General features: G+C 43.6%; 3 protein-coding genes across 6 annotated transcripts in view; all 3 read left to right on the forward strand.

The window, feature by feature from the left end:
- Nucleotides 1–18,484, forward strand: part of LOC116335017 (collagen alpha-3(VI) chain-like) — a 102,778-nt gene that overhangs the window by 66,716 nt on the left and 17,578 nt on the right. For all 4 annotated transcript variants that reach the window (XM_039599829.1, XM_039599830.1, XM_039599827.1 and 1 more), the window contains one exon: nt 17,837–18,448. In XM_039599829.1, coding sequence (XP_039455763.1) covers nt 17,837–18,448 — 612 coding nt within the window. The remainder of the gene's footprint in view (nt 1–17,836; nt 18,449–18,484) is intronic.
- Nucleotides 7,709–9,990, forward strand: LOC120433540 (collagen alpha-3(VI) chain-like). The gene is made up of 3 exons (XM_039599832.1): nt 7,709–7,980; nt 8,205–8,804; nt 9,028–9,990. The coding sequence occupies exons 1-3, from the start codon at nt 7,947–7,949 to the stop codon at nt 9,666–9,668; spliced, it is 1,275 nt and encodes a 424-aa protein (XP_039455766.1). The 5' UTR covers nt 7,709–7,946; the 3' UTR covers nt 9,669–9,990.
- On the forward strand, nt 10,174–13,987 carry LOC120433539 (collagen alpha-3(VI) chain-like). Its single transcript, XM_039599831.1, has 4 exons — nt 10,174–11,273; nt 11,496–12,095; nt 12,319–12,918; nt 13,142–13,987. Exons 1-4 carry the CDS (start codon nt 10,751–10,753, stop codon nt 13,873–13,875), a joined length of 2,457 nt encoding a protein of 818 aa, XP_039455765.1. The 5' UTR covers nt 10,174–10,750; the 3' UTR covers nt 13,876–13,987.

Here is an 18,484-nt window from a genome sequence, read left to right on the forward strand (position 1 = left end):
GCTATGAGAGACTTTGTCCAAAAACAAGTAGAGACACTCAGTGTGGATGATGGCAAAGACCGTGTGTCGGTTGTTCAGTACAGCAGAGATCCAGCCGTCCAGTTCTATCTGAACACTTACACCACAAAAAGAGAGGTCCTTGACAGTGTCAGAGGTTTGAGGCACAAAAGGCGGACGACCCCTCAACACTGGAGCAGCTCTCCGGTACTTGAGGGATAACGTCTTCACGGCCTCTGCCGGAAGCAGGCGCCCGAAGGAGTTCCGCAGGTCCTAATATTGATCACTGGTGGAAGATCATTTGACAGTATTGATGAACCAGCCTCTGCTCTCAAACAGCTGGGTGTCTTGACCATTGCAATTGGAACCCGAGGCTCTGACAGCAGAGAACTTGAGACCATAACTGGCGAGCCCAGTTATGCTGTATCTGTGTCTGACTTCACTGACCTTACCCAAAGTGCAACAACAAGTTGAGTCCTCTGTGGAAGCTGCAGTTATTGAAGTCACCCCAGAATTACCAACAGTGACTGGTATGTTGTCAGAACATCCTACCCATGGCTTCAAATTCCTTATTTTAGCTACAGTGAGGAAAAGCAAAAAAGGAATGTGATGTGTGTATAGGATATGTTTGTGCATTTCAAACCAGTTGGTGGCATGTTTTTTTTTGGTTTTTCTAAAATAGAAGTGGTTGCAAGGAAAGAGTTCAATTTTACCATATTAGTGTGCCAGTGCAAAATATTTGAAAATCTCACAACATTTGTGAAAGGTTTTCATTGTTTTGTCCTACTTAGTCTTTCTCACAGCGTGACAGGAAAAGATATGGTATTCCTTCTGGATGGATCTGATGGCACAAGAACTGGCTTCCCAGCCATGCGTGATTTTGTCCAAAAACAAGTAGAGAACACTCAGTGTGGATGATGGCAAAGACCATGTCTCTGTGGTCCAGTACAGCAGAGAACCAGAGGTCCAGTTCTATCTGAACACATATACCACAGGGGAGGATGTGGTGGACTCGGTCAGAGGTTTGAGACACAGAGGAGGAAGACCCCTCAACACTGGGGCAGCTCTCCAATACGCCAGAGACAACGTCTTTACAAACTCCTCTGGGAGTAGGCGCCTGCAAGGTGTCCCACAGATATTAATATTGATCACTGGGGGAAGATCATTTGACAATGTAGATGAACCAGCCTCTGCTCTCAAACAGCTGGGTGTCTTATGTGATTGGCATTGGAACCCTAGGCTCTGACCCCAGAGAGCTGCAGAAAATATCATATGAGCCCAGTTATGCTGTATCAGTGTCTGAGTTCACTGACCTTCCCAGTGTTCAAGAACAGCTCTCCTCTGTAATGAGCACAGTGATAGTGAGGGTCACACCTTGACCCCAACAGTGACTGGTAAGAACATGACCCATCTTGTAATTATTTTATCATGGTAGAAAACAGTCTGAAAAAAAATCAAATGTGTTTTTCAGAGTTCAGTTAGCCAGTGGATTGTTTTTTTTTTTTTGTTTTACAAAACAGTTGTGGTTGCAAAGAAAGAGTTTAATTTAACCATGTTGCTTTTTAGCTGCAAAATATTTGATTGACCAAGTTAAACATATGGTAAATCTCATGTCTCTTAGTGGTCAGACAGCCAGCAGGAAAGGATGTGGTGTTTTTGCTGGATGGATCTGATGCTACTAGAACTGGATTCCCAGCTATGAGAGACTTTGTCAAAAAAACAAGTAGAGACACTCAGTGTGGATGATGGCAAAGACCGTGTGTCGGTTGTTCAGTACAGCAGAGATCCAGCCGTCCAGTTCTATCTGAACACTTACACCACAAAAGAGAGGTCCTTGACAGTGTCAGAGGTTTGAGGCACAAAGGCGGACGACCCCTCAACACTGGAGCAGCTCTCCGGGTACTTGAGGGATAACGTCTTCACGGCCTCTGCCGGAAGCAGGCGGCCTGAAGGAGTTCCGCAGGTCCTAATATTGATCACTGGTGGAAGATCATTTGACAGTATTGATGAACCGGCCTCTGCTCTCAAACAGCTGGGTGTCTTGACCATTGCAATTGGAACCCGAGGCTCTGACCCCAGAGAACTTGAGACAATAACTGGCGAGCCCAGTCATGCTGTATCTGTGTCTGACTTCACTGACCTTCCCAATGTTCAAGAACAGCTCTCCTCTGTAATGAGCACAGTGCTAATGAGGGTCACACCTTTGACCCCAACAGTGACTGGTAAGAACATGACCCATCTTCAAATTCCAGTGTCATGGTAGAAAACAGTGTGAAAAGAAAGGATATGTGTTGTGCTGTGTTAAGTCAGCCACTGGATTTTTTTTTTTGTTTTACAAAATAGTTGTGGTTGCAAAGAAAGAGTTCAATTTTACCATGTTGCTTTTTAGCTGCAAAATATTTGATTGACCAAGTTAAACATATGGTAAATCTCATGTCTCTTAGTGGTCAGACAGCCAGCAGGAAAGGATGTGGTGTTTTTGCTGGATGGATCTGATGCTACTAGAACTGGATTCCCAGCTATGAGAGACTTTGTCCAAAAACAAGTAGAGACACTCAGTGTGGATGATGGCAAAGACCGTGTGTCGGTTGTTCAGTACAGCAGTGATCCAGCCGTCCAGTTCTATCTGAACACTTACACACACAAAAGAGAGGTCCTTGACAGTGTCAGAGGTTTGAGGCACAAAGGCGGACGACCCCTCAACACTGGAGCAGCTCTCCGGTACTTGAGGGATAACGTCTTCACGGCCTCTGCCGGAAGCAGGCGCCCGAAGGAGTTCCACAGGTCCTAATATTGATCACTGGTGGAAGATCATTTGACAGTATTGATGAACCAGCCTCTGCTCTCAAACAGCTGGGTGTCTTGACCATTGCAATTGGAACCCGAGGCTCTGACCCCAGAGAACTTCAGACCATAACTGGCGAGCCCAGTCATGCTGTATCTGTGTCTGACTTCACTGACCTTCCCAATGTTCAAGAACAGCTCTCCTCTGTAATGAGCACAGTGCTAATGAAGGGTCACACCTTTATCCAAACAACAGTGACTGGTAAGAACATGACCCATCTTCAAATTATTTTATCATGGTGAGGAAAAAGTCTGATAAAGAAATCAAATGTGTTTTTCAGAGTTGTATTAGCCAGTTGATGGATGTTTTTTTGTTTTCAAAACAGAAGTAGATTGCAAAGAAAGAGTTCAATTTAACCATGTTGCTTTTAGCGGCAAAATATTTGATTGACCAAGTTAAACATATGGTAAATCTCATGTCTCTTAGTGGTCAGACAGCCAGCAGGAAAGGATGTGGTGTTTTTGCTGGATGGATCTGATGCTACTAGAATGGATTCCCAGCTATGAGAGACTTTGTCCAAAAACAAGTAGAGACACTCAGTGTGGATGATGGCAAAGACCATGTGTCGGTTGTTCAGTACAGCAGAGATCCAGAGGTCCAGTTCTATCTGAACACACACCACAAAGAGAGGTCCTTGACAGTGTCAGAGGTTTGAGGCACAGAGGCGGAAGACCCCTCAACACTGGAGCAGCTCTCCGGTACGCCAGAGATAACGTCTTCACAAACTCTGCTGGGAGAAGCAGGCGGCCCTGAAGGAGTTCCCACAGGTCCTAATATTGATCACTGGTGGAAGATCATTTGACAGTATTGATGAACCAGCCTCTGCTCTCAAACAGCTGGGTGTCTTGACCATTGGCATTGGAACCCTAGGAGGCTCTGACCCTAGAGAACTGCAGAAAATAATCATATGAGCCCAGTCATGCTGTATCTGTGTCTGACTTCACTGACCTTCCCAATGTTCAAGAACAGCTCTCCTCTGTAATGAGCACAGTGCTAATGAGGGTCACACCCATGACCCCAACAGTGACTGGTAAGAACATGACCCATCTTCAAATTCCAGTATCATGGTAGAAAACAGTCTGAAAAAAAATCAAATGTGTTTTTCAGAGTTCAGTCAGCCACTGGATTGTTTTTTTTTGTTTTACAAAATAGTTGTGGTTGCAAAGAAAGAGTTCAATTTAACCATGTTGCTTTTTAGCTGCAAAATATTTGATTGACCAAGTTAAACATATGGTAAATCTCATGTCTCTTAGTGGTCAGACAGCCAGCAGGAAAGGATGTGGTGTTTTTGCTGGATGGATCTGATGCTACTAGAACTGGATTCCCAGCTATGAGAGACTTTGTCCAAAAACAAGTAGAGACACTCAGTGTGGATGATGGCAAAGACCGTGTGTCGGTTGTTCAGTACAGCAGTGATCCAGCCGTCCAGTTCTATCTGAACACTTACACCACAAAAGAGAGGTCCTTGACAGTGTCAGAGGTTTGAGGCACAAAGGCGGACGACCCCTCAACACTGGAGCAGCTCTCCGGTACTTGAGGGATAACGTCTTCACGGCCTCTGCCGGAAGCAGGCGGCCCAAAAGGAGTTCCACAGGTCCTAATATTGATCACTGGTGGAAGATCATTTGACAGTATTGATGAACCAGCCTCTGCTCTCAAACAGCTGGGTGTCTTGACCATTGCAATTGGAACCCGAGGCTCTGACCCTAGAGAACTTCAGACCATAACTGGCGAGCCCAGTCATGCTGTATCTGTGTCTGACTTCACTGACCTTCCCAATGTTCAAGAACAGCTCTCCTCTGTAATGAGCACAGTGCTAATGAGGGTCACCTTTGACCCCAACAGTGACTGGTAAGAACATGACCCATCTTCAAATTCCAGTGTCATGGTAGAAAACAGTGTGAAAAGAAAGGATATGTGTTGTGCAGAGTTAAGTCAGCCAGTGGATTGGTTTTTTTGTTTTACAAAATAGTTGTGGTTGCAAAGAAAGAGTTCAATTTTACCATGTTGCTTTTTAGCTGCAAAATATTTGATTGACCAAGTTAAACATATGGTAAATCTCATGTCTCTTAGTGGTCAGACAGCCAGCAGGAAAGGATGTGGTGTTTTTGCTGGATGCATCTGATGCTACTAGAACTGGATTCCCAGCTATGAGAGACTTTGTCCAAAAACAAGTAGAGACACTCAGTGTGGATGATGGCAAAGACCGTGTGTCGGTTGTTCAGTACAGCAGAGATCCAGCCGTCCAGTTCTATCTGAACACTTACACCACAAAAGAGAGGTCCTTGACAGTGTCAGAGGTTTGAGGCACAAAGGCGGACGACCCTCAACACTGGAGCAGCTCTCCGGTACTTGAGGGATAACGTCTTCACGGCCTCTGCCGGAAGCAGGCGCCCGAAGGAGTTCCGCAGGTCCTAATATTGATCACTGGTGGAAGATCATTTGACAGTATTGATGAACCAGCCTCTGCTCTCAAACAGCTGGGTGTCTTGACCATTGCAATTGGAACCCGAGGCTCTGACCCCAGAGAACTTCAGACCATAACTGGCGAGCCCAGTCATGCTGTATCTGTGTCTGACTTCACTGACCTTCCCAATGTTCAAGAACAGCTCTCCTCTGTAATGAGCACAGTGCTAATGAGGGTCACACCTATATCCCCAACAGTGACTGGTAAGAACATGACCCATCTTCAAATTATTTTATCATGGTAGGAAAAAGTCTGAAAAGAAATCAAATGTGTTTTTTTGTGAGTTGTATTAGCCAGTGGATTTTTTTTTTTTTGTTTTACAAAATAGAAGTGATTGCAAAGAAAGAGTTCAATTTAACCATGTTGCTTTTTAGCGGCAAAATATTTGATTGACCAAGTTAAACACATGGTAAATCTCATGTCTCTTAGTGGTCAGACAGCCAGCAGGAAAGGATGTGGTGTTTTGCTGGATGCATCTGATGCTACTAGAACTGGATTCCCAGCTATGAGAGACTTTGTCCAAAACAAGTAGAGACACTCAGTGTGGATGATGGCAAAGACCGTGTGTCGGTTGTTCAGTACAGCAGAGATCCAGCCGTCCAGTTCTATCTGAACACTTACACCACAAAAAAGAGGAGGTTGACAGTGTCAGAGGTTTGAGGCACAAAGGCGGACGACCCCTCAACACTGGAGCAGCTCTCCGGTACTTGAGAGTTAACGTCTTCACGGCGGCCTCTGCCGGAAGCAGGCGCCGAAGGAGTTCCACAGGTCCTAATATTGATCACTGGTGGAAGATCATTTGACAGTATTGATGAACCAGCCTCTGCTCTCAAACAGCTGGGTGTCTTGACCATTGCAATTGGAACCCGAGGCTCTGACCCCAGAGAACTTGAGACAATAACTGGCGAGCCCAGTCATGCTGTATCTGTGTCTGACTTCACTGACCTTCCCAATGTTCAAGAACAGCTCTCCTCTGTAATGAGCACAGTGCTAATGAGGGTCACACCTTTGACCCCAACAGTGACTGGTAAGAACATGACCCAACTTCAAATTCCAGTATCATGGTAGAAAACAGTCTGAAAAGAAATCAAATGTGTTTTTCAGTGTTAAGTCAGCCAGTGGATTGGAATTTTTTGTTTTACAAAATAGTTGTGGTTGCAAAGAAAGAGTTCAATTTAACCATGTTGCTTTTTAGCTGCAAAATATTTGATTGACCAAGTTAAACATATGGTAAATCTCATGTCTCTTAGTGGTCAGACAGCCAGCAGGAAAGGATGTGGTGTTTTGCTGGATGCATCTGATGCTACTAGAACTGGATTCCCAGCTATGAGAGACTTTGTCCAAAAACAAGTAGAGACACTCAGTGTGGATGATGGCAAAGACCGTGTGTCGGTTGTTCAGTACAGCAGAGATCCAGCCGTCCAGTTCTATCTGAACACTTACACCACAAAAAGAGAGGTCCTTGACAGTGTCAGAGGTTTGAGGCACAAAGGCGGACGACCCCTCAACACTGGAGCAGCTCTGCGGTACTTGAGAGATAACGTCTTCACGGCGTCTGCCGGAAGCAGGCGGCCTGAAGGAGTTCCGCAGGTCCTAATATTGATCACTGGTGGAAGATCATTTGATAGTATTGATGAACCAGCCTCTGCTCTCAAACAGCTGGGTGTCTTGACCATTGCAATTGGAACCCGAGGCTCTGACCCCAGAGAACTTCAGACAATAACTGGCGAGCCCAGTCATGCTGTATCTATGTCTGAGTTCACTGACCTTCCCAATGTTCAAGAACAGCTCTCCTCTGTAATGAGCACAGTGCTCATGAGGGTCACACCTTTGACCCCAACAGTGACTGGTAAGAACATGACCCATCTTCAAATTCCAGTGTCATGGTAGAAAACAGTGTGAAAAGAAAGGATATGTGTTGTGCTGTGTTAAGTCAGCCACTGGATTGTTTTTTTTTTGTTTTACAAAATAGTTGTGGTTGCAAACAAAGAGTTAAATTTTACCATGTTGCTTTTTAGCTGCAAAATATTTGATTGACCAAGTTAAACATATGGTAAATCTCATGTCTCTTAGTGGTCAGACAGCCAGCAGGAAAGGATGTGGTGTTTTTGCTGGATGGATCTGATGCTACTAGAACTGGATTCCCAGCTATGAGAGACTTTGTCCAAAAACAAGTAGAGACACTCAGTGTGGATGATGGCAAAGACCGTGTGTCGGTTGTTCAGTACAGCAGCGATCCAGCCGTCCAGTTCTATCTGAACACTTACACCACAAAAGAGAGGTCCTTGACAGTGTCAGAGGTTTGAGGCACAAAGGCGGACGACCCCTCAACACTGGAGCAGCTCTCCGGTACTTGAGGGATAACGTCTTCACGGCCTCTGCCGGAAGCAGGCGCCCGAAGGAGTTCCACAGGTCCTAATATTGATCACTGGTGGAAGATCATTTGACAGTATTGATGAACCAGCCTCTGCTCTCAAACAGCTGGGTGTCTTGACCATTGCAATTGGAACCCGAGGCTCTGACCCCAGAGAACTTGAGACAATAACTGGCGAGCCCAGTCATGCTGTATCTGTGTCTGACTTCACTGACCTTCCCAATGTTCAAGAACAGCTCTCCTCTGTAATAAGCACAGTGCTAATGAGGGTCACACCTTTATCCCCAACAGTGACTGGTAAGAACATGACCCATCTTCAAATTATTTTATCATGGTATGAAAAAGTCTGAAAAGAAATCAAATGTGTTTTTCAGAGTTGTATTAGCCAGTGGATTGTTTTTTTTTTGTTTTACAAAATAGTTTCGATTGCAAAGAAAGAGTTCAATTTAACCATGTTGCTTTTTAGCAGCAAAATATTTGATTGACCAAGTTAAACACATGGTAAATCTCATGTCTCTTAGTGGTCAGACAGCCAGCAGGAAAGGATGTGGTGTTTTTGCTGGATGGATCTGATGCTACTAGAACTGGATTCCCAGCTATGAGAGACTTTGTCCAAAAACAAGTAGAGACACTCAGTGTGGATGATGGCAAAGACCGTGTGTCGGTTGTTCAGTACAGCAGAGATCCAGCCGTCCAGTTCTATCTGAACACTTACACCACAAAAAGAGAGGTCCTTGACAGTGTCAGAGGTTTGAGGCACAAAGGCGGACGACCCCTCAACACTGGAGCAGCTCTCTGGTACTTGAGAGATAACGTCTTCACGGCGTCTGCCGGAAGCAGGCGGCCTGAAGGAGTTCCGCAGGTCCTAATATTGATCACTGGTGGAAGATCATTTGACAGTATTGATGAACCGGCCTCTGCTCTCAAACAGCTGGGTGTCTTGACCATTGCAATTGGAACCCGAGGCTCTGACCCCAGAGAACTTGAGACAATAACTGGCGAGCCCAGTCATGCTGTATCTGTGTCTGACTTCACTGACCTTCCCAATGTTCAAGAACAGCTCTCCTCTGTAATGAGCACAGTGCTAATGAGGGTCACACCTTTGACCCCAACAGTGACTGGTAAGAACATGACCCATCTTCAAATTCCAGTGTCATGGTAGAAAACAGTGTGAAAAGAAAGGATATGTGTTGTGCTGTGTTAAGTCAGCCACTGGATTGTTTTTTTTTGTTTTACAAAATAGTTGTGGTTGCAAAGAAAGAGTTCAATTTTACCATGTTGCTTTTTAGCTGCAAAATATTTGATTGACCAAGTTAAACATATGGTAAATCTCATGTCTCTTAGTGGTCAGACAGCCAGCAGGAAAGGATGTGGTGTTTTTGCTGGATGGATCTGATGCTACTAGAACTGGATTCCCAGCTATGAGAGACTTTGTCCAAAAACAAGTAGAGACACTCAGTGTGGATGATGGCAAAGACCGTGTGTCGGTTGTTCAGTACAGCAGTGATCCAGCCGTCCAGTTCTATCTGAACACTTACACCACAAAAAGAGAGGTCCTTGACAGTGTCAGAGGTTTGAGGCACAAAGGCGGACGACCCCTCAACACTGGAGCAGCTCTCCGGTACTTGAGGGATAACGTCTTCACGGCCTCTGCCGGAAGCAGGCGGCCCGAAGGAGTTCCACAGGTCCTAATATTGATCACTGGTGGAAGATCATTTGACAGTATTGATGAACCAGCCTCTGCTCTCAAACAGCTGGGTGTCTTGACCATTGCAATTGGAACCCGAGGCTCTGACCCTAGAGAACTTCAGACCATAACTGGCGAGCCCAGTCATGCTGTATCTGTGTCTGACTTCACTGACCTTCCCAATGTTCAAGAACAGCTCTCCTCTGTAATGAGCACAGTGCTAATGAGGGTCACAGCTTTATCCCCAACAGTGACTGGTAAGAACATGACCCATCTTCAAATTATTTTATCATGGTAGGAAAAAGTCTGAAAAGAAATCAAATGTGTTTTTCAGAGTTGTATTAGCCAGTGGATTGGTTTTTTTTTTGTTTTACAAAATAGTTTCGATTGCAAAGAAAGAGTTCAATTTAACCATGTTGCTTTTTAGCAGCAAAATATTTGATTGACCAAGTTAAACACATGGTAAATCTCATGTCTCTTAGTGGTCAGACAGCCAGCAGGAAAGGATGTGGTGTTTTTGCTGGATGCATCTGATGCTACTAGAACTGGATTCCCAGCTATGAGAGACTTTGTCCAAAAACAAGTAGAGACACTCAGTGTGGATGATGGCAAAGACCGTGTGTCGGTTGTTCAGTACAGCAGAGATCCAGCCGTCCAGTTCTATCTGAACACTTACACCACAAAAGAGAGGTCCTTGACAGTGTCAGAGGTTTGAGGCACAAAGGCGGACGACCCCTCAACACTGGAGCAGCTCTCCGGTACTTGAGAGATAACGTCTTCACGGCGTCTGCGGAAGCAGGCGGCCTGAAGGAGTTCCGCAGGTCCTAATATTGATCACTGGTGGAAGATCATTTGACAGTATTGATGAACCGGCCTCTGCTCTCAAACAGCTGGGTGTCTTGACCATTGCAATTGGAACCCGAGGCTCTGACCCCAGAGAACTTGAGACAATAACTGGCGAGCCCAGTCATGCTGTATCTGTGTCTGACTTCACTGACCTTCCCAATGTTCAAGAACAGCTCTCCTCTGTAATAAGCACAGTGCTAATGAGGGTCACACCTTTGACCCCAACAGTGACTGGTAAGAACATGACCCAACTTCAAATTCCAGTGTCATGGTAGAAAACAGTGTGAAAAGAAAGGATATGTGTTGTGCTGTGTTAAGTCAGCCAGTGGATTGTTTTTTTTTGTTTTACAAAATAGTTGTGGTTGCAAAGAAAGAGTTCAATTTTACCATGTTGCTTTGTAGCTGCAAAATATTTGATTGACCAAGTTAAAGATATGGTAAATCTCATGTCTCTTAGTGGTCAGACAGCCAGCAGGAAAGGATGTGGTGTTTTTGCTGGATGGATCTGATGCTACTAGAAGTGGATTCCCAGCTATGAGAGACTTTGTCCAAAAACAAGTAGAGACACTCAGTGTGGATGATGGCAAAGACCGTGTGTCGGTTGTTCAGTACAGCAGAGATCCAGCCGTCCAGTTCTATCTGAACACTTACACCACAAAAAGAGAGGTCCTTGACAGTGTCAGAGGTTTGAGGCACAAAGGCGGACGACCCCTCAACACTGGAGCAGCTCTCCGGTACTTGAGAGATAACGTCTTCACGGCGTCTGCCGGAAGCAGGCGGCCTGAAGGAGTTCCGCAGGTCCTAATATTGATCACTGGTGGAAGATCATTTGACAGTATTGATGAACCGGCCTCTGCTCTCAAACAGCTGGGTGTCTTGACCATTGCAATTGGAACCCGAGGCTCTGACCCCAGAGAACTTGAGACAATAACTGGCGAGCCCAGTCATGCTGTATCTGTGTCTGACTTCACTGACCTTCCCAATGTTCAAGAACAGCTCTCCTCTGTAATGAGCACAGTGCTAATGAGGGTCACACCTTTGACCCCAACAGTGACTGGTAAGAACATGACCCATCTTCAAATTCCAGTGTCATGGTAGAAAACAGTGTGAAAAGAAAGGATATGTGTTGTGCGGTGTAAGTCAGCCACTGGATTGTTTTTTTTTGTTTTACAAAATAGTTGTGGTTGCAAAGAAAGAGTTCAATTTTACCATGTTGCTTTTTAGCTGCAAAATATTTGATTGACCAAGTTAAACATATGGTAAATCTCATGTCTCTTAGTGGTCAGACAGCCAGCAGGAAAGGATGTGGTGTTTTTGCTGGATGGATCTGATGGTACTAGAACTGGATTCCCAGCTATGAGAGACTTTGTCCAAAAACAAGTAGAGACACTCAGTGTGGATGATGGCAAAGACCGTGTGTCGGTTGTTCAGTACAGCAGTGATCCAGCCGTCCAGTTCTATCTGAACACTTACACCACAAAAAGAGAGGTCCTTGACAGTGTCAGAGGTTTGAGGCACAAAGGCGGACGACCCCTCAACACTGGAGCAGCTCTCCGGTACTTGAGGGATAACGTCTTCACGGCCTCTGCCGGAAGCAGGCGGCCCGAAGGAGTTCCACAGGTCCTAATATTGATCACTGGTGGAAGATCATTTGACAGTATTGATGAACCAGCCTCTGCTCTCAAACAGCTGGGTGTCTTGACCATTGCAATTGGAACCCGAGGCTCTGACCCCAGAGAACTTCAGACCATAACTGGCGAGCCCAGTCATGCTGTATCTGTGTCTGACTTCACTGACCTTCCCAATGTTCAAGAACAGCTCTCCTCTGTAATGAGCACAGTGCTAATGAGGGTCACACCTTTATCCCCAACAGTGACTGGTAAGAACATGACCCATCTTCAAATTATTTTATCATGGTAGGAAAAAGTCTGAAAAGAAATCAAATGTGTTTTTCAGAGTTGTATTAGCCAGTGGATTGTTTTTTTTTGTTTTACAAAATAGTTTCGATTGCAAAGAAAGAGTTCAATTTAACCATGTTGCTTTTTAGCGGCAAAATATTTGATTGACCAAGTTAAACACATGGTAAATCTCATGTCTCTTAGTGGTCAGACAGCCAGCAGGAAAGGATGTGGTGTTTTTGCTGGATGCATCTGATGCTACTAGAACTGGATTCCCAGCTATGAGAGACTTTGTCCAAAAACAAGTAGAGACACTCAGTGTGGATGATGGCAAAGACCGTGTGTCGGTTGTTCAGTACAGCAGAGATCCAGCCGTCCAGTTCTATCTGAACACTTACACCACAAAAAGAGAGGTCCTTGACAGTGTCAGAGGTTTGAGGCACAAAGGCGGACGACCCCTCAACACTGGAGCAGCTCTCCGGTACTTGAGAGATAACGTCTTCACGGCGTCTGCCGGAAGCAGGCGGCCCGAAGGAGTTCCGCAGGTCCTAATATTGATCACTGGTGGAAGATCATTTGACAGTATTGATGAACCGGCCTCTGCTCTCAAACAGCTGGGTGTCTTGACCATTGCAATTGGAACCCGAGGCTCTGACCCCAGAGAACTTGAGACAATAACTGGCGAGCCCAGTCATGCTGTATCTGTGTCTGACTTCACTGACCTTCCCAATGTTCAAGAACAGCTCTCCTCTGTAATGAGCACAGTGCTAATGAGGGTCACACCTTTGACCCCAACAGTGACTGGTAAGAACATGACCCAACTTCAAATTCCAGTGTCATGGTAGAAAACAGTGTGAAAAGAAAGGATATGTGTTGTGCTGTGTTAAGTCAGCCAGTGGATTGTTTTTTTTTGTTTTACAAAATAGTTGTGGTTGCAAAGAAAGAGTTTAATTTAACCATGTTGCTTTTTAGCTGCAAAATATTTGATTGACCAAGTTAAACATATGGTAAATCTCATGTCTCTTAGTGGTCAGACAGCCAGCAGGAAAGGATGTGGTGTTTTTGCTGGATGGATCTGATGCTACTAGAACTGGATTCCCAGCTATGAGAGACTTTGTCCAAAAACAAGTAGAGACACTCAGTGTGGATGATGGCAAAGACCGTGTGTCGGTTGTTCAGTACAGCAGAGATCCAGCCATCCAGTTCTATCTGAACACTTACACCACAAAAAGAGAGGTCCTTGACAGTGTCAGAGGTTTGAGGCACAAAGGCGGACGACCCCTCAACACTGGAGCAGCTCTCCGGTACTTGAGAGATAACGTCTTCACGGTGTCTGCCGGAAGCAGGCGGCCCGAAGGAGTTCCGCAGGTCCTAATATTGATCACTGGTGGAAGATCATTTGACAGTATTGATGAACCAGCCTCTGCTCTCAAACAGCTGGGTGTCTTGACCATTGCAATTGGAACCCGAGGCTCTGACCCCAGAGAACTTCAGACCATAACTGGCGAGCCCAGTTATGCTCTATCTGTGTCTGAACTCACTGACCTACCTAAAGTGCAACAGCAACTTGAGTCCTCTGTGGAAGCTGCAGTTATTGAAGTCACCCCAGAATTACCAACCGTAATTGGTATGTTGTTAGACACATCCTATTGCTGGCTCCAAAATTCACTTATTTCAGCTACAGTGAGAACAAACCAGTTGGTAGCATTCTTTGTTCTGACCAAAATAGAAGTAGGCTGGCTAGTGTCTTTACGAGTGTGAGAACAATGCATGGTGAGCTGAACTTCTAAGATATTTCATTTTTGTCCATGACTCTTTTGAACTTCCTAGTGTTCTCTCCAAAAGTTGAATCTGTTCATCTGGACGTAGCGTTTTGTGGGAGAAACGTTTCGTCACTCATCCAAGTGACTTCTTCAGTCTCAGCTGACTGCAGGTTTCCCCAAACTTTATAAACAGTACATTTGCATAATGACTGAAACCAGCCCACTGAAGGAACAATGGGTTGCGAGGTCAGTACCTTAATCATAATTATGCAAATTCCCATGACCATTGATCAACAATCACTGACCAAAACCCACTGATCAAAGAACACTGATCAATGGCCATGAGTTCCATTCACAGAGAGTTGGGGAATGGCTGCAATCACAGCATTGTAAGATGGCGAAAGATGTACCCTAAGGGCCCCTCCTCCATTCAGAGATGGTCTTTCCCTTTTCACGTAAATGGGCTCCTTGACTCCGCGCTCAAACCAGCGTTCTTCCCTGTCCAGGATGTGTACATCCTCATGGCCATTGATCAGTGTTCTTTGATCAGTGGGTTTTGGTCAGTGATTGATGATCAATGGTCATGGGAATTTGCATAATTATGATTAAGGAACTGACCTCACAGCCCATTGTTCCTTCAGTGGGCTGGTTTCAGTCATTATGCAAATGTACTGTTCATAAGGTTTGGGGAAACCTGCAGTCAGCTGAGACTGAAGAAGTCACTTGGATGAGTGACGAAACGTTTCTCCCACAAAACGCTACGTCCAGATGAACAGATTCAACTTTTGGAGATTTACTTTCCTGGATGATTGAGAATGCATCAAGACGTTCCTAGTGTTCTAGTTCATCTTAAATTCTCCTTGGAGGTTGCAGTTTTCAATATTACCCCCAAGCCGCCAACCGTCTATAGTTTGTTATTTAATAAACCAATGACTCTTCCTCTGGTATTTTTGACAAATAACCGTAAATAATCGTCTTTTACATCTTAAGAATTTGTCATGTTTTGAACTGCTGTACTCAAAAGCATTCAATAATACAAATTATTAAACATGAAATGAAGCAATTCGTCATGTGCTGTGTGCCAACATGCAGAGTAGTTACCTAATTTCTAGCCTCACTTAGGTCTTTTATCTCATAATGCCATTGAAAGTGTTATTAATGAGTAATAGCGCATACAAATTCTGAATACGGCTCCACTGATGAAGACAGTTTGTAATCAAAAGTGTTTGGGTCCCTGGTATAACTCACAGACACACACCTACTTTAAAGCAGCCGCCCCCAATCCCCATGCCATGGACTGGTACAGGTCTGTACCAGTCCATGAGTCGTTTGGTACCGGGCCGCGAGAGTTTAAGCTTGGGTGTGAAATTTATGTTTTTCTGGGTTTTTACTGGTTTTTATCGTTATTTTTTAATACTTTTTATTGTTAACTCAGTTTACCTGGGTCTTTCCCTGTGTGTCATGAATAAATCTTATTTTTTTGTTACTGGTACTTTTTTTTTGTTGTTGTTGTATATATCCGCGACACCTTAAAAGCCGAAAATATTGTCGGACATAAACCGGTCTGGGGCGCAAAATACGTTGGGGACTACTGCTTTAAAGCAGGTACCATGTAAGGTCTAGAAAACATGTTGCTGTTCCTATCTATACATAGTTATCTATACTGTAAAGATCTCTGGATTACTAGGATATCTTACTATTACACAGTGATCTTTAAAACTAAATCAACTCCAGGTTTCTTTTCACCACTGTGGCCAGGCTGACTAAAGTCAGAGCTCAACAGATCTTAAATAATAATGACTTCATGAATTTCTTCCCAATTAAAATTTTAACCATCAGAGAAAAAAATAAACCCCCCAGATATATCATTGTGTACAGCTACTTTCAATATTTATGATACTTATGAAAACTCTTTCTCTCCGATTGAACTTTGACTTAACTTTAATAATTACTTCCTTCAAATCATCAACTGTCTATTAAACACCATTTCTACAAGACTGCTCAAAAAATTCCTGCCATTAAACTTAAATAGGATCAGTCTGTCTCTATGAATGAATATACCCACAAACATGTTTAACAGATCATTTTCATAATTTAAACTTATGTACAAATTTAGCAAACAACAAAAATATATGCAACTATTTACATTAAATGCAGGCAATGTCTCGGGCATTTTTTATGCAATGATTTACAAAACAGTAATTTATCACAATATATGCCACAAGACAGATCAGGCACATTAAAGGCCTGGCACCTTCAGGGTGTATCGCTTCCCTTCTTGTCCAGTTATTTTTGACCAAGATATGTTCTTCAATGTGCATATTAAACACATATGTTGAACTCCTTCCAACAATTGTGCAATAAATTTATAAACAAAAAAAAAATATATATAAAAAACATCCAGTCTCAGAGTGATGCTGAAAAACTAGTTATTGAATTTATTACTTCTAGTCTAGACTATTGTAATTAATTACTGTTGTGCTGTCCTACGAACTCCTTGAAGTGACCTTGAATCCTCCATTAGTTACGCTGCAATAGGTTTAGGCTGCTGGGGGATTTGCCATGATGCACTGAGGGTACCATTTTCCCTCTTCTCAAACCCAGCTGTTCACAGCAGATGGCTGCCCATCCCTAAGCCCAGTTCTGCCAGAGGTTTCTTCCTATTAACAGGGAATTTTTCTTCCCACTCTCGCCGCCTGATTGCTGGGGTTTTCTCTGTATTATTGTAGGATCTTTACCCTACAATGTACAGCACCTTGAGGCATCTTGGATTATTATTTGGTACTTGTGGTGTGAATGAGACACGGCGGGTCCAGGGATCATAAGTTTGAGCCATTTTATTTAAATCACATCACACCACAACACACACCAACCCCTGTGTCCCCGTGTTTTTAACTCGGCGGGCGTGATTAAGGATGCCGTGCAGGTGCCTCCGCCCTCCCTGCACGACACCGCAGACCATGCCCCACCACAGTACTATTTAAAAAACTGTAATTAAGTTCAGTAAAATAATTCCCCAAATGACATGCATTGACAACACATTAAAATTATTCTAGAGAAATAAAAAAAATCAAAAAACAAAAATGTGCATTTCTTCTGTCATTAATGTAAAGGATACAGGGATTGATCTATACTGTATATATAATGGTTTTAATGAACACACACACACACACACACACACACACACACACACACACACACACAAGACTGAAGCATGAAGTGTATCAATCCCTACACTTCTAGTACATAAGTAATCTTACTTCTTAAATCTTGATTCCTAGTGTTCTGTGCGCTTGTTTCTCTCAGTGGAAACAAGCACACAAAACAAGGGACAGAGGAGGAGCAGATGATAAAAATCCAAAGTGAACAATAGTAATGAAAAACAAGAATAAAAAAATGTTTGTTGGACAATTAGACAGTGAAATGGAGCAACAGTGTAAGAAATTAGCACATCACTTACTGTAAATAATTGTTAGAGGAGGAACAAAACAATACACAGAATAAAACAAAAAAACAAAAGATGACGTAAAATTATGTTTTTAAAATAAAAATATAGAGCTCTCAGGAATGTTTGATTATCAGAAGAACATTTAAAAAGGCCCTTGTTTTCATTGTTTTTAACGTCTTTGGGGTCACACCTAAAGTCTAATCGTTTTGAGATTCTCATTTTGAGAACCAGTGTTGAAATGTTAAATTTTTGTAATGTGATCTATTTTGGCGGTTTTACGAAACTTTCTAGTTGAAAGTTTTGAAAAACTTGGAAATGTTTAAGATATATTAAGAGATATACAACAACTGTTTTTGTCAAAAACAAGAAAAAATGTCACTCACTTCTCCGAATATGCACCAGATTTTTTCACAATAAAAAAAAGATCTGGGCTCAATTTGCCACCATTAAGACCATTTTATTTTCATAGATCAATGAAACTGAGCCTAATATCAACTTCTGTCTTTCTCAGCTGCATCGCAGGGCCCCAAGAAGGATGTCGTGTTCCTCGTTGATGGATCTGATGGCGTTGGAAGGGAATTTCCAATCATCCAGGAGTTTATCCGCAGGGTTGTTGAGAGTCTCAATGTGGGCGAAAATAAAATCCGTGTTGGTGTGGTCCAGTATGGTGACACTGCTCAGGCTGATATGTATTTAAACACACATACAACCAAAGAAGGTGTTTTGAATGGCATCAAGGGAATGAGAAAGCTAGGTGGAAGACAACGTAACCTGGGTCAGGCCTTACAGTTTCTCAATCAGGATATTCTGACAGCAGCACAGGGTAGCAGAAAGCAGGATGGTGTTCCACAGTTTGTGATTGTTGTGTCCAGTGGCCCTTCTACAGATGACGTCCGTCGTGCAGCTTCTTCTCTTAAACAATCTAGAGTTCTTCCATTCAGCATTGGGACCAGGGATGTGAACCCCACAGAGCTGAGGGTGGTGTCATATGTGTCCAATTACGCCTACGTAATAGATGACCTCCCTGGCCTGTACACAGTTCAAGAAGAATTAATCAACAAACTCACTGAGCTGTCAGATGATGACATCAACAGGTTGCGTCCAGAGTTCCCAGCTTATGAAGGTAAATTGAATTTAATAAAATCTACAGGTTAACACA

Source organism: Oreochromis aureus, linkage group 16 (genome assembly GCF_013358895.1).
Source record: "Oreochromis aureus strain Israel breed Guangdong linkage group 16, ZZ_aureus, whole genome shotgun sequence".
Lineage (NCBI taxonomy): Eukaryota > Metazoa > Chordata > Actinopteri > Cichliformes > Cichlidae > Oreochromis > Oreochromis aureus.